This window comes from Panthera onca, chromosome A3 (assembly GCF_046562875.1).
Source record: "Panthera onca isolate mPanOnc1 chromosome A3, mPanOnc1 haplotype 2, whole genome shotgun sequence".
In the NCBI taxonomy this organism is placed as follows: domain Eukaryota; kingdom Metazoa; phylum Chordata; class Mammalia; order Carnivora; family Felidae; genus Panthera; species Panthera onca.
In genome coordinates, this window is record NC_138341.1 from 139,200,517 (window position 1) to 139,216,000 (window position 15,484).

A 15,484-nucleotide genomic window follows, 5' to 3' on the forward strand; every position below is an offset into this window, starting at 1 on the left:
CGAACGGAGGGAGGCGGCAGGCGGGACGGCCAGTCCGGGGAGGCCGGTGCTGAGATCTGAAAAGGCCTGCAGCACAACGCGGGGGGGGACTACGAACCCGGAGCTGTAACCGGAGCTTTCAACAGTCCCTCCGTCTTTCCCACAAACCGCAGCGCGGGGTGAGCGAAGTTACAACATCGACGGTCTCGGTCGCCGGCTCCCCTGCGGCAGACGAGAACGAGTCTCGGACGCGGAGAATCGCGCTCGGGCTATGGGGCAGCGACCCCCCCCGCGGCTGGCTGTGCAATCACCACCACCACCACCCCGCGAAAGGGGAGTGAAGGAGGAGGACACCGGACTTGCTAAATAGGTATCGTTTATTAAGGCTTGTATTCTCCAGAGGAAAAGTTATCCGATGTTGTCCGTGACTCCACACAGGCAGGAACAGTTCAGAGAAAGTGACACGTTCTAAATACAAGTCTAAATAATACAGCTTAAACTTTAACTCGGAGGGTCTTTTGGAGTAAATAGTTTTCGGAAGGTATCTGCTCTCTACACAGGAAGATCCCCTACAGCGGGCGCGTGCAGACTGCGTGCCGGAGCGACGGGTGTGAGCACCGTGGTCACGCTTGACTCGGACTCCAGGTGGCAGCCAGTTCAAGGTCCCTCGGTCCACAGAACAGGACAGCAAATTCAGTTTCTAAAAGGTTTTTTTGTTGTTTGCTTTTTTTTTTTTTTTTACCCATTCAACGGGAAAGAGAAACCAGACGCGCACGGTGAAAGTGACGCCCGCGGCACCGCCCGCCGCTCCGCCTGCACCAGCGGACCGGACGTGTAAAGCTCAGCATCGTGGGCAGGCAACTCAGAAGGGCGTCGGGGGTCGGGTGAGGAGGGGGGCAGGTGGGGCGACGCACACGGCTCGAACGGCCGCCCGCCGGGCCCGGCCCTCCGCGGGCCGCCGCGTCCACCCCGCCGGGCGCAGCGGCGCGAGGGACACGGCGGCCGCGGCGCCTGAGACCGTTCGAGGGTGGACGGCGCTCCGTGCGACGGGGCACGTTCACCACATCCGGAAAACTGAAACGTATCTTTTTGTCTAGTAGAAAAATCAAACGGATTAGCGTTGTAGACAGATAACGGGTAATAGAAATAGCAAACTGCCCAAATGAGGTGATCGTTAACCTGTTGATTTCGACATTTTGAAAAGAAGTATTTTAACAGAAGACAGTAAACGCCAAAACCAGTCACGGTTTCTTGTGTCTGCTGTAAAGCAACAAAGGGGTGAGAAATGAGTTCCACGTAAACATGTTAAAGGACACTGACTAGAAAAGTAAGAACATAATTTCCGCATAAAACCCCAAAAAAACCAAAAAACCACCTTTCAGATGTATTAGGGCTTTCTGTTTGGTTTGCTTTTGAAGGATACTTACATCTCACATTAGGTCTGGTTGACAGGCTGACAGAAAACATACTCCTTTATTAGTGAGTTCTAGAATACGATAATCCATAGAAAAAGTACAAACGAACGGAGATCCATCTGGGCAAAAATGAAAGACAATGAGCGAAAGGTGCGACGAGTCGGGCCCCGCGCGAGACAACAGCACCGAGCACACGTTCTCTTCAACTTTTTCAGTCCGACGTTAGAACACAGAAGAAACTGGTTCGTCCTTATTGTTTGTTTCGATTCTGCCGTTCCTGTAAATAGAAAAAGGAGAAGAGTTGAACGCGCGGAGTGAACGCGCCATGCACGCTCCCTCCGAAGTGAGGTCCCCCGGGCCGCGCTGCGGGCTGCGGCCCCCACCTGGGCCTGCACCCCCCGCGGGGACCAGCCAGGCCACGCCAGCGGGCGCCCCGGGCCTCTGCTAACTATGCCCAGCCCTCGGCGTCCACCTGCTCCACGCAAGTCCTCTCTGGCCGGGGCTCTTTCCTACCACACCCAGAACCATCTTTCCCAGAGCACGTCTGACGAGCCCGTGACGCATCCCAGTCTCTCCCCACGTCCGCCCGGCTGGCTTCTCATCAATAGGGGCAGAAACCACATTGGTCCCTCCTCACAGTGCTGCAACTAAACTCCCCTGGAGACACACGAACAGCGGTCTAGGGAAGAAGCACACTGCTGAAAGTTCTGGTAGGTTCCACACGTCTCTCAAGCTCCCTGGAGGAACAGCGTAATGCCGCGAGTGCCCCGAGTCTGCCTGCAGGCACGTATCCCACGGACCAACTCGACACTCTCTCTTCCCAACCCCACTGGCCAACTCAGGTTTGGGACCCCAGACCCTTAAAAACGGCAACCGGTTACGGGCAGAAATTCACCCCTAGCCTCGTCACAACTCCCAGAACCTGGCGAGTCAGGAAGCGTATCTAAGATAAACCGTCACAGCCACACAAAGCTGCTGCCAGGCTGAAACCCACCAAGGAGCTTAAGCTTCATGACCAGTGATCTCTGCTCCACCCCTGCAAATTCAGCAATTCGGCATTTTACTCTACACCGAAAAGAGTTAGAATACAGGGTCTCAGGAACTGGAAATAAATAACACGCCCCTCTCCTTGCCCTACAAACCAAAGAAGGACCAATGCGTTTCCAAGTTTTACAAACCGTGATGGTTGCGCCATCGCAGCGCCTAACTCTGCTAACGTCACCATCGGCTGCAGGCCTTTCAGCTAAAAATGCTCCGGGACGCTTGCCATTCACAGACGGGTGACGCGTCTGTCGGTACAGGACCGCACGCCCAACCATTGTCAACTGACGTTTAATTTAAAAAAGGATGTTTCGGTATCAAACAGCAGGAAAAAACCTCAGCATGAACTCTCTGAGACAAGCCAGCTTCACAGAGTGTGCTTCACCGTCCTTGTTCCCACCCTGGGCCAGTTCACGGCCACGGGCCCCGTTCCGCTGCAGCACAGGCAGACTCGCTTCAGCGGGCCGGAACTGCTCAGGCTCCGGGAGGTTCTCGGTGGCCGAAGGGGAACGCACTACGTCGGAGGCCCAACTCGCGGCTCGCGCCCCGGGTTCTAGATGCTCACTTCCGGTTAGGGGAGGCCTGCGTTCCACACCCACTCTGCCCCCACCTCCTCTTTGCCACCCGGAGGGAGAGTTCAAGGTCCCAAAACCTGTAAGGCACTGGGTCTTCAGGAGAAAAAGAAGCCACGGCCTCCAGACCAGAGCTTCCCGGGCGAGGAGGGCGGTGCCCTGGGGGGTCAGGCAGGGCCTGTAGCCCCCCGCGGCCCCAGCAGCCTCACCAGCCTACCCCAGTCCACGGGGCGTTATTTCTAAGTGTCCTGGGAGAATTTCTGCACCATGGCCCCAGGGCTCGTGTTCCCTAAGAACCACAAAGCTGTGTGGTCACGTCCACTTACGCGCCGCCCCCCCCCCCCCCCCGGGTGGCCGTGCCCGGACAAGCCCAGACGCTGCTGGCCCTGCCCGAGGCCACGGGGACCTGGCGGTCGCCGGGCCCCAGCCAGCGAGCACGAGGCCTCGGCTCCAGCCCGGGCCCCGGCCCGCCCGGAGCTCGAGAAGGTCAGACTCACCTTGCGCACCTCCTCCTCCTCCTCCTGACGCTTCTCGTAGTGAGAAAAGTCGTCAAAGATGGAGGTCGTGTGCTTGTAGGAAGCGATGATTCTCAGCACTTGCTTTGCTTTCTCTAAGGGCACCTCCTGGGTGTCGCGGGAGTTGGTGACCGGCTTGTTGTCGTTATTCTCCAGCCTGATGTGCCGCAGCTGGTTGTTGGGCACGTCCTTGACGAAAATCCATTTCACGTCGAACTTGCCTTTCCACTTGTCCTGAGACCAGACCCCCGCGCTGGTGCCGTAGTCCACGGGCGACTTCATCTCGGCCACCCCGCAGAAGTGGCCGCTCCCGTTGACGCTGAAGAGCAGGTACACGGGCCCCTTGCTGCCGGCGGCGCGGAAGGCGCCGTCCAGGCGCTTGTTGCCGTGCTCCGTGCTGCACCAGATCGAGTACTTGATGGAGCGGTGGATGTCGTCCTCCGAGTAGCTCTTTATGATGAACACGCGGCCGCTCTTAAGATTCCAATCGAACTCTTTAGGGTTATAGCTGTGGGCCGCTTTCAGTTTTTCCAGAACGGGGTGGGACTCCACACCGGGGGCAGAATTGGGCTGAGCGTTCCCAGGAGAGTTACCGTCGCCGCCGGCCCCTCCGCTCTGCCCGAACGCCGCATTTCTGTTGCGAGGGGCGACCCAGCGGGTCTGGGGTGGCTGCTGAGGGCTCGGATACTGCGGTTGGGCCAAAGGGGGGGGCTGAGCGGGAAGAGGCTGCACGACCGGCTGGGGCTGCGGGGCAGGCTGGGGGGCCGGTGCCTGCTGGGGGGCCGGAGGCTTGGGCACAGGCCCTTTGTTGTCCCACGTGCCGATGTCCATGTTATGCTTTATAGGTGGCGGGGGCAGGGCTGCCCCGACGACGGGTCCGCCCTTTGCTTTCATTTTCGGCTGTGGCTTTGCCGGCTTGCTGGCGATGGCAGCCCACGAGGTCGGCTTTGAAACCGGCATATTCACGCTCGTCCCACCGTTCCCGGAAAGGACACCGGCCATCGCCACGCTGCTAACCACCGACCCCACGGTCTTGACGGCAGAGGTGGTGACGTCCCCAATCTTCAGGCCCACCATGCCCTGCTCCAGGCTGTTCATGCCGGGGGCCTTGTTGAGGGTATCGCTGTGGAAGCCCGTCTGCCCGTCCACGATCGTGCCACCCAGGGAGCTCGGCGGGTACGTGTAGCTGCTTCCGTAGGCGGAGCTCTGAGCCTGCTGCCCCTGAGACCCGCTCGTCCCCCAGGCGGAGAAGGCAGGGTTTTCGGGGAAGAAATTGAACCTGTGCTGGTAGATGCTGTTCCCCAGGCCCCCGGGCTGGCCGAAGACAGCATCGTGCATGAAGTGGTGGTCTCCGTTACTGAGCTGTCCGTAGGTGGTGAGGTACGGGATCGGAGGGTCCCCTCCAGTGGACCAGGGCGCCTCATTGAGGGAGTAAGGAAATCCGATGGACGGTGGGTAGTAGCTGGACAGGTAAGGATCCGCCATGGAGGGGTAACTGTTACTCTGGGAAGACAAGCGGGGACGGGTTAGACTGCTCTCAGGACGCGACTCGGAGACTTCCTGCCTCGGTCCAGGCGGGCTGCACGGCAGCGTCACCCCCCCCGCAGGAACCGAGGCCACCCAGTGAGAACACAGCAAGGGCTGAGAGCAGCCAGGTGGTCACCTGCAGCGTGCTGGGTCCGCGTGACGCGACCGGGCCCAGCGGCCCCGGCACCGGCCGCCAGCAGTCCACCTGCAGCCGCTCCTGCACCCTCAAGCAGCACACTGTTCACGCGGGAGGGAACCAGAGTGAGGAGCGGCGACGCCGCTGACCCCGCACACGGGACAGCACCGCCGGCACGGCGGGAGGGGAGAACAGCTGCGGGAAGGCCAAGACGGCTTTCGGGGAGCTCGGGGCGACAGGGCGGCTTGCCCGGCAGCCTGGTTTCAAGCCCCCTGATTGCTCAACGCTCCCGTGGGTCCCCGCGGGTCCCGGCTCACGGGCAACACCCTTTTCCGCTGGACCCACGGGCTCCTCCCACCCCCTCTACCAAGGGCCCCTTCAGAGGCCCCTCCCACACGCCTTTCCTGCCAGCCCACCCCCACTTCCGAGTCCAAAGGGGCCTCGTCATCTCACATCCCCACCACGACCCAGGCGTGGCCTTGGCTCTCACCGCGCGTCAGGCAGCACGGAGGCCTCGGCCGGCTCCTTGGCCGAGACTCCGTGTCCTGCCTGCTCTCTGAGCTGGAGAAGCCTTCACATCGGGCTCCAACTTCACCTGGGATTCCTTACTGAGAGGACACCCATGCGTCGGCTGGAGCCCCAGAGAGGGCTTTTCGAGCGGCTGGACTGCCCTCAAGGCAGCAGAGACTCACCTCCGGAATCTCAGGAAATCTGCCCAGGGTGTGGATTTAGACCTGAGGTCAGCCATTCTGGCAAGGCGTCTCCTTGGGGAGAGACTCAGCGGGCTTCTGGCCACAGCTGGGGCCCCCTGGCCATGCCACTGGCAGGTGACGTAGATGGTTTCCTGGCAGGTGTGGGTGGTAGGAGGAGTGGAGGGGTGCAGGATAGGGGTGCAGGCTTCCCGCCCAGGGCAGCTGGTTTAAGGAGTGGCAAGGCCATAAAGGAAAACAAGAGTGGAGGCAGCAGCAAGCTTTCCAGCCCATGCTACCATTTTCTGACTGCTTAGTGGCCCCCGTCCTCTCCCCTACCCTCCTCTACAAACAACCAGAAAGTTCTACAAGGAGAGCATTGGCCAGAGACCTCCTCCTCCAGCCCTGCACCGACTATCACGTGAGAACACCGCTGTCCTGGCCAGCACAGTCCCAGGGACCCACAGAGCGGGGGAGCCGGGCTGAGGCCGCCAGGGAGGGAGACTGCCACCGTGACCAGGCGTGGGACTCTCCAGACCCCGCTCCCCCAGAGGACCCTCTGGAGAACAGGCCGGTCCCTCAGCAGTCCCAGCCCAACACGTGACGTCGGTCACCCAGCCTCCTGGCTGTCGGTCTCCACTGCCACCTCCTGCTGCCCCGTCCCGTCGAGGACTCGCAGGACCTCAGGCATCGCCGCTCCTGCCTGTTGGCCGCTCCATTTGATAGCAGACAACTGCAGAATCACTTTTTAAAAGGCAAGGGCTTTCCCAGTAATAAAAATCATGGAGATGCTCAGGGGGTGAAAAACAGACAACGAACCGGCCCCATCATCGATGTCCCATAAGCCGCGGCACAGCTGGAGCTACCTTCCCTAGAAAGGACGCCAGTGACTCCGGCCCCTTTCTTGTAACCTCCTCTGTCTGCCTGCATCCAACCTGGGCCCTCAAAGACACTCTCCAGGGGGCCGGTCAGGAGGGAGAGCAAATCACCAGGTTCGGGCAGAGGGCGTGCTCTGTGAGGCGAGGGGCAGCCCCAAGAGCTAAGCCTGCCGCCTGACCTCAGCACCCACAGACGGGGCTCACACGGGGCTAGCACCTCACTCGTGACTCACAGGTAAGCCTCGCCCATAGCAGGATGTAACTGAGGACACAAACCATCATGCGTTGTGTTCTCCATTCAACGGCCCTCCAAGTTCATCTAAAGTCCTGCTGTGGACTGGACAGAACTAGCGTTCCGGGTCCTGACCACGCCGTGCACAGGTGCTTCTCGGCGGCTTCCAGCCGGGACCGTCCCAGGAACAGGAAGCCAGCCAGCCGGCACCCCTGAACCCTCCTGGCTCACGGGAGTGCCTCCCGGCAGGAGGGCGTCTGGGAGAGAAGTGGTGGCCCTGAGTGGACCTAACCCTCTCCTCCTGGGACCCATCAGTGCAGGCGGGTCACGGACGGGAGAGTCACAAAAGCACTACAGATCTTCCTCCAACGCTACGGCTCTCACAGCAAGAGGAATGGAGACTCCTCGCTTCAAGGCCCCAGACGAAGGTGCGTCCTGACAAGCGACCGCAGGCCCACCAGCAGCCGTCCCCACGCGCACCGGGCCCGGCACTCCCCGGGCCGGACGCCAGCCCTGCCCACGGCCTCCGTCCGTCTGTCCTCACCTCTGTCCTCCCCGGGGCACGACTGGCTCCAGGCCACCTGGCGGGCCGCGTGCGGCAACCTCAGCGCCGTGAGCCCGACTCGCTCTCCACCCCTGTCCTCCCGGCAGCTCTTCGCTGCACCACCGGCCGTCTTGCCTTCAAAGCGCTAAAGCCAAGCAAGTCAGTGTACGAACCTACGTGCAGTCATTCGTCCCGTGAGAAGACCCGGATGTGTTTACTCTCGCTTGCTATTCGGACCACACCCCCTCCCTCCCGGGCTGTGCTGCACGGGAAGCGGTCCCCGTCAGTCCGTCAATCTGTCCGTCCGTCTGTCCGTCCGCAGCACATAGGACCCAAATGCTCTGGCCTTAACTTCCAGCCAAACTGAAATTCTCCTCCTCTCATAGGCGAACTGGACCGCGGCCCCGACTGGCCAGACCGTGCCCCGCAGCGCGGGCTCCAGACAGACGTGCTGCTGCCTGGACGCTCCTCGGCTCGACCCACCGCGCCCCGAGGCTGCCAACTGGAGGCCGGTGTCTGGGGGGTGCGGGTGCGGGCGCTGCAGCAGCGGGAACGAGCGCCTGACTCTCCCTCCCCGCAGGCAGCCGCTCGAGGCAGGGGCGCTGCACGTCCAGGAAAAGGCAGGACCTACAAAAACCTTTTTGAGGCCAGTGCGGGGAAAACCCTCCCCCTGACTGACGCTCCCACATACGAGACTCCGTCTAATTGCAGCCTCTGCTAGAACGCAGGGCCCCAAAACAGGGAGGCGAGGCGGATTCATCTTCAAGGCAAGCTGAGGCTCCACGAGGAAAGACTGACAAACACCGGACTCCCGGGCGCCTCCTTGTGGCCAAGTCCAAGATCACAGACAGAATGGGCTCTCCAGACAAAACAGACTTCCACCAAGTCTCTGTCTGTGATCCCTGCGTCACTCTCGTTGAAAAACCCCAGTAAAACACAATAACGAACGTATTCTAAAATTCAAACTTTTTCACACTTGGTAAAATACAGTCACGTTAAAAAAGAAACTCATCCTGAATGGCTAGAAATTACCCTTAAGTAAATTATGTGGAAGTGGAAAGTATCAACGGCAATTAGGAAGACTGACAAAGGGACCAGAGCTGCAAGGGACCCGGCAGGTGCACCCGGGGGAAGGGCTGCATGTGTCTCTGTGCAAGAGGACTGCAGTCCCTCAGCTGGCCGGGTCGCGTGCAAGGACCACGGTTTCTGACGCCGGAGAATTTCTGCCTTTGTGTCCAGCTCGAGGCACGTAGTGTCTTCTTTTAAGTAGGCTGCACACCCAGCATGGAGCCCAACACAGGGCCGGAACCCACAACCCCGAGATCGAGAGTTGGACGCCCAACCGACTGAGCCACCCGGGCGCCCCATGAGGCACGCCGTTTGAGCAACTTGACCTTAAGAAGTATGTGAAGACCCCACTGGGCCCCACCAGCTGCATTCCACGACGGCTGGTCTCCACTGAGTGGGTGCCAATACTGAAGCCCACAGCCTTTGGACACGACCACAAGAAACCCGCGCCAGGCCACGGCCTACAAGACCACGCGCTCCTTGCTAACTCCCCCAGTCGCTCGAGCCCGCCAGAACCGCCCAGCACAGAGCGAGCCATGAGCCAGCTGGCCCCCAGGCTCTCCACATGAAGTGGCCCACCCAACAGGGCATCAGTTTAGCCTGGCCTTGTGCTGCGGGGTGAAAACCACCCCCAAACCTGACAGAAACCCTGGATGACAGCCGAGCACGATTTTCAAGATGAGCTGGCCTTTTTATAAACAGAAGCACCTCCCGAGGCCAGACGCTTTCTGCAAAGAGCGAGAAGGTACAGATTTCCACCTGACCGCCTAAGGAACCTCTGAGATGGGGCACACCAGGTCCTGGAAACGGAGGTGAGAGCCCACCACACCCTCAACTGCGAAAACACACACCCCGGCACGTCAAGTGGCTCTGCTCAAAGTGGAAGTCGATCCTCGCGTCAGAGGCATCACAGCTTTCTAGAAGAATAAGCATGAACCGATGACGGTGCTCGGCACTGAAAACGGGAACAGGAAAACTTGCAGAACTTTCTCATAAAGTGAAAACATCCTATCGCACTTAGAACACAACTGAACTGAACACAATTGAGAAATAAACTAGAAAAGTTTGCTTCCACTCCTTTGTGTCTCTGTCAGACGTGCCTGGGCAAACAAGCACGTCTGTTGACGACCGAGTGATCCGGTTCAGTCCGTAGTATCCACACCGCGTGGCCCCCACCCAGAGCCCGTCTGCTCCCCCGCACTCCCCCCCACCCGTCTCCTAAAGCGAACGTGTATTTCGTGTCACAGAGGGGATGCAGGGCTGCTACATCAGGATGCTCCCGGGGCGACCAGGAAGGGACAAATGCACGCCCGAGGGCCCAAAGGCCCTCCCGCACCCAGGACCCCGGCTCCACTGTGGGGCGTTACAAGGTGAACTAGCCTGAACAGCATGCTTGTAAACACTTTCCAAATTGTCCCGGTGTTAAAACTTCATAAAACACAAAAACAGAGATAGCCTCGAACTTGCCACTACAGACACCCATATTAAAAAAAAGCGTCACGGGGCTGACGGCCTCATCACCATCCTCCCTGCGGTGACGGCCCCAGAGGTACACAGGCAAAGTCCCTTGTGAAATGGCACCCTTCAAATACGTGCCACCTGTCACATGTCCAAAACACCTCAATAAAGAGAAGCACAGTGCTGGCAACTGAAGTGCGCTGCTCCCGGCCACACGAGCCACCGCGGTCCCTCACTGATGTGCGGTCGGGCGGGCCACGTGGCGCGCCTCCCGTCTGGGAGCTGGAGGACCGAAACACAGAGCCGTCCTCAGGAGAAGCCTTTGCCGGCAGAGCCCAAACCCAGAGGTGTCATCCATCCCCAGTGGCTTCTGTCTGCAAGGAGGCCACATGCGTGGTGGCCAGCGCGAAGAAAGTAGCAACAAACACAAGGACCAAACGAGCCCCTGCTGTGTGCATGGAAGAGACCATCTCTTCCCCCCCGCCACGTTAGCCCAGAACCTAGCTCTGCCACAAACTGGCTCCACCACCTGGGCAAACCAGGCCTCTCGGGCCCTTTTCTTCATCCACAAAACAAGAGGACCAGGAAAACTAGGCTCCAAGAGCTCTCCCGTGTTACCTGCATTCTACGCTCTAACAGTTGGGCGTTTCTGGAAAATCTGTTCTCAATCAAGAACCTGGATTTACTCTTGGGACCCCTGGGTGGCTGTCAGTTGAGCGTCCAACTCTTGACTCCAGCTCGGGTCATGACGTCCGTTTCGTGAGCTGAAGCCCCGTGTCAGGCTCTGGGCTAACGGTGCAGAGCCTGTTTGGGACTCTCTCTCTCCCTCCCTCTCTGCCCCTCCCCAGCTCTCACGCATGTGTGCTCTCTCAGAATAAACAAACAAAAAAACGAAAAAGATCACGAATCTACTCTTAAGTACTGTGATTAACCATCTTGCTGAAAAGCACACCAATACCCAGGACAAAGGGCTGTTTTAAGGCTGTCCCTTGCAGCGTCACCCGACCCCTGTCCTCCCAGCTGGCTTCCCCAGGGTGAAACAGCCGTAATTACCCTCCTGACAGAAAATCATCTGCTCTGCTTCTAAGGAAATCCGCCCAAATAACATGAAAGCGCCTGCCTCATAAAAACATATTTCGAGTGAAACAATTCCCCTCACCTTTCTTTGGTCAAAGCCTAAAACACGATACCGCCATAGCATTCAGACCACATAAGGGAGAAATAAAGTACTCATTCAACTTCTTGCCATTACCCCGACAATGCGTCACCGAGGCCAGGGCAGTTCTCTGCCCCACCTGGCCCTGCCCAGAGGAGGGGTGGGTCCTGGGGGGTGGGGGTGCAAGGGGAGGGGCTCTAGAAAGGGTGTCCTGGGCACCTTGACTGCAGACTGGCTCAGTGCAGTAAGGATAGGGACACCTGGGAGCTCGGTAGGTTGAGCCTCCGACTCTTGATTTCGGCTCAGGTCATGTTCTCCGAATTTGCGGGATCGAGCCCCGGTTGGGCTGACAGTGTGCAGCCTGCTTGGGATTCTCTCCGTCTCTCTCTCAAAAATACACATTTGAAAAAAAGAAGGACGAAGACAGGGAAAAGTTTTAAGTTCTAAGACACTTCAGAAAGGGGCAGACTGGCAAGAAAAGAGACAAACTAATTTCATTCCACCCCAGGGAAGAGGCAAAGCCTGGTTTTATTCCAAAGCGAACACGCGTAGTATGTTTTAAAACTCCAACTAGCCTGGTGGTTTCACCCAGTGTAAGTCAGCCCCCAGGAGACGCCATCAAGACACTTCTGCTCGTCATACCGGTATGCGTGTAGGGGGAGGAGGCCAGGAAGGCTGCTCAGCACCCCACGACTCACAGCCCCCCAAACAAAGACTGTTTCCATCCAAAATGCCCACAGGGCCACGGTGGAGAAACTCTGAAAAACGGGCAGCTACGACCTGCTGGGCCCTGTACAGGTGCCATGTCGGGGCTTGACGAGCACTGCCTGCCGTCCTCCCAACGACTCCCCAGCCGTCTCCACAGCCAGTCCTCTACAAAAGGACAGTGAGGCACAGAAGAGGCGAGCCACCTGAGGAAGTGTCACACGGCAGCGGAGTGAAGATCCGAACCCAAGGCCAAAGTCTGGCTCCGGAGCTGGATTCTTAGATGCTCCCCTGGACCACAATTCTCCTTGCCCAGAGCTAAAATAACTCCCCGGGAAACCTCAGACGACGACACACGCCTGCACTCCATCCACGGCGGTGCGTCACTGAGCCGTAGGCGCTGAGGACGACAGAAGTCCACCTGCAGACGGCCCCAGCGGGACCTTCCTTCCCGGGGCGCACCGCCTTCCCCACGCTCACGCCCCATGTTTAACTCAAGGCTGGTCTTCCGAGCAGATCCTCAGCATGCTCTCTGTTTCTAGTACTTTACATGGTGCTTCTTTGTTGTTTAGGATGATAAGATCAGAAACGTAGCAGGAAAGTTGCATTACGAGACTCAAAACTAACGTAAAAATACAGGTTTAAAAAAAATAAAGAACAAGAAAGCTCACCTGATTTGACTGTCCAGAAAGGTAGGGCTCAAAGTCATTGTCATGGACTGTATCCTTCTGATGCAAAGAACCATTTTGTACTAGAACAAGAAGTTGCAAAATGTTATCTCTGAATTTTAAAAAATTACTTTTAAGCATGGAAATCAAAGACAGTAAAGCCTACGTCCCTCGATTTCTAGAAATTGCTTTTACTTAAGAATGAACACAGTACCCAGCTGACGTTTACACAATTAGGACGGCAAGGCAGAACTTTCAACAATTTCATGTTTTTGGTAAAAATCTGATCATAATTTGGAAGAACTTGACAAAATAACCAAGAGCTTGTAACTGGGCTTCGGGGACGATGGTGTGGCCTGAGCAGACCACGGAGGCCACCACGGCGCTTGCAAAGGCCTCACTGCGAGTGGGGGGACGGAGAAGAACCGGGAGCTTCCGGCCCGGGCAGCGGGGCCAGGCTGTAACCGAATGACGCTTCCGAGCTCGTTTTTATCCGGCTCTCCGCTTACTTTCCGCTACTTCAACGCTCAGCCGAAAAAGGAAAGGAAAGGTAAATAGAGTGCTGGGCCCTTTCCAGTCTTAAAACACGATGAACCATATTTGGTTACACCCGAGTAACACACACTGGTTGAAAAGTCTTCCAAGTAAACACGAAGTGTCACTTACGGGCTCTCACGACAGGGAGTCTTGGGGGGTTACCCTAAGCCCGAACAGCACGAGAGACTGCCGAGGCCCGGTTCACTAGGGCTCTAACTAGTGGGGGGCGCAGCTAGCCCCCCAGGGCCCCCGGGGCCGCCCCGCACACCTGCCTCCCTCCCTTCCCCCATTCAAATCCACCCCCATGCAGCGGGGAGGAAGGATGCGATGCCTCCCACCACCCTTTCACTTACTTCTCCTTGAAAAGTCCCCGATCTCCAGCCGCTAAACCTCCCGGTATCGCCACCTAACATCTACCTCCCGGAAGCACACGGAGGAGAAGCGTCCGGCTCCAGACGCCCTTCCGAGACCTTTTCTCCCCCACATGGCCCGCCGCCTCCTCCATCCAGGACCCGCAGCGACCGCGCCAACTCCGCTCACCTTTAGTATCCTGTCCTTTTGTTCTCTGTGTCGCCGCAGGCCGGGTCGTGCGCGCAGACGGGACCCCGGGGAGAGGGAAACACAAAGTTATTCACGAGGACCCCTCCCGGGCGTGGGGCGCGCTCCGGCCCCGAACGGGCCCCGCCGCCCCGGGGCGCCCCCGGCCGCCCTCCCCCGCGCCCCCGGGCCCCGCTACCTGGGGGTCCACGCTGGTGGCCGACATGCTTCATGAACGGCGCGGCGCGGCGCGGGGCCGGGGCGCCCGCCGGCTCGGGCCTCCCCGCGAGGCCGGGCCTGTCACCCGCGCTCTCGCGGCCCCGGGCCCGCCGCCTCCTCCCCGGGCGCCGGCCGGGCGGCGGCGGCGGCGACTGCTGGGCGCGCGGGCCGCTCGCGGGGCGCGGCGCGGTGAGACGGAGCCCGGACGGGACGCACTGACGAGGCGCCGACTCCAATGGCGGCGGCGGCGGCGGCGGCGGCGGCGGCGGCGGCGGCGGCGGCGGCGGCGTCGGCGGGGACGAGGCTGCGCGACGTCAGCGCGCGCGGGGCAGGCCGGGAGCGCCGACGGGCCGCCACGCGCCGCGCCTGCGCGCCCTCGCCCGGCGGGACGGATGTCGCGCCCGGGTCCCGGTATCGCGCGGCGGGGGGGGCGGGGCGCGCCCGGGAAGTCACGTGGGCGCACCCGGCGGCGCCGCGGGGGGGGGGGGGGGGGCGGGCGGGAAGCGGCGGCGGGTCGCCTCCCGGGGGCTGCACCTGTCGGGCCCGGCGCCTGCACCCTGAGCTGCTGGCGCAGGTCGTGGGCCCCAACGCCCCCCGCTCGTGCTTCTCCCCGAGGCCTGAAGAAGCTGAGCCGGCGAGTGCGACCGCCTACCGAAAGCCGCTTACAGCGGGCTGGACCCCCGTCTACCCTGCAGTTCGCTCGCCCCTGGCGCCCCACCAGCGTCCCTCAGAGGGGCAGCCTGGGTGTGAGCTCTGCGGGCCGTGGGGCTGCACCCCTGGGCTTCCTAAGTTTTGCCGGTGGCAACAGCTGTCCCCACCCCCACCCCCAGCCCTGTGCTCGGGCCTCCTTGAGGGAGCTGCCTTTCCAGCGCTCCCTTGGGCCTCCAGGGGGCTCCCCAGTTTATCGCCAGTTTGCATGTTAGTCTTGACCCCAGATTTCACCACAGGGAGGAAAAGCGAGTTCAGCCCCACACCGTTCCCTGGTCCAGAACGTGCAAGGGGGCTTTCTGGTGTCTGTTTACCGCCGCACAGCCCCTTCTTGGCTCCACCTTCCTGAAAGGGGTCCAGTTCTCATTCCACACTCACTCCCACCCCTCCCAATATAGGGTCCCCAGCCTGGACCCCGATCCCTTGCTGGAGAGCCCCTGTGGCCAATTCCCACTGTGGCTTCCAGGTGGGTCTCTGAGCTCCCTTTCCAGCTCTCTTTCCAGTGCACTGGTGGGTAAGATCTTCACAAGCCCCAGATCTGGGCGCTGGTTGTGATGAAGGAGAGAGGCCTGGAATGCCGGCTCAGGCTGGGGAATCACAGGATCGCTCCCCAAAGCAGGGCCAAGGCAGATGCCAGCAGGCAGGTTAGGCACTAAGCAGGGTGGATGGGGACTGGTGGGATCATAGATCATAGTGGGACCCGAGACAGCCTCAGAGCCTGCACTGGCCCTGGAGAGACAGGATCAGCCGGGCACCAGACAACATCTCCAGCGGCTGCAGGAGGAGGTAGGGGTGGCACTGGTGGGTGGGTGGGCCACGGGGAAGTGCACTGCTCCAAGCTGCTCGTCCCTGGATCTCCCGGGGGCCCTGCCTGACCCACGGATGGGAAAGGCAGGTTGG

At 60.0% G+C, this 15,484-nt stretch overlaps 1 protein-coding gene across 1 annotated transcript; it reads right to left on the bottom strand.

Annotated features, from left to right (window-relative positions):
• Positions 1–338: 338 nt before the first annotated feature.
• YTHDF1 (YTH N6-methyladenosine RNA binding protein F1) lies at positions 339–14,161 on the bottom strand. Its single transcript, XM_078443875.2, has 5 exons — positions 13,857–14,161; positions 13,661–13,685; positions 12,587–12,666; positions 3,505–5,025; positions 339–1,671 (listed from the first exon to the last, which is right to left on the bottom strand). The coding sequence occupies exons 1-5, from the start codon at positions 13,881–13,883 to the stop codon at positions 1,645–1,647; spliced, it is 1,680 nt and encodes a 559-aa protein (XP_078300001.1). The 5' UTR covers positions 13,884–14,161; the 3' UTR covers positions 339–1,644.
• Positions 14,162–15,484: the final 1,323 nt, after the last annotated feature.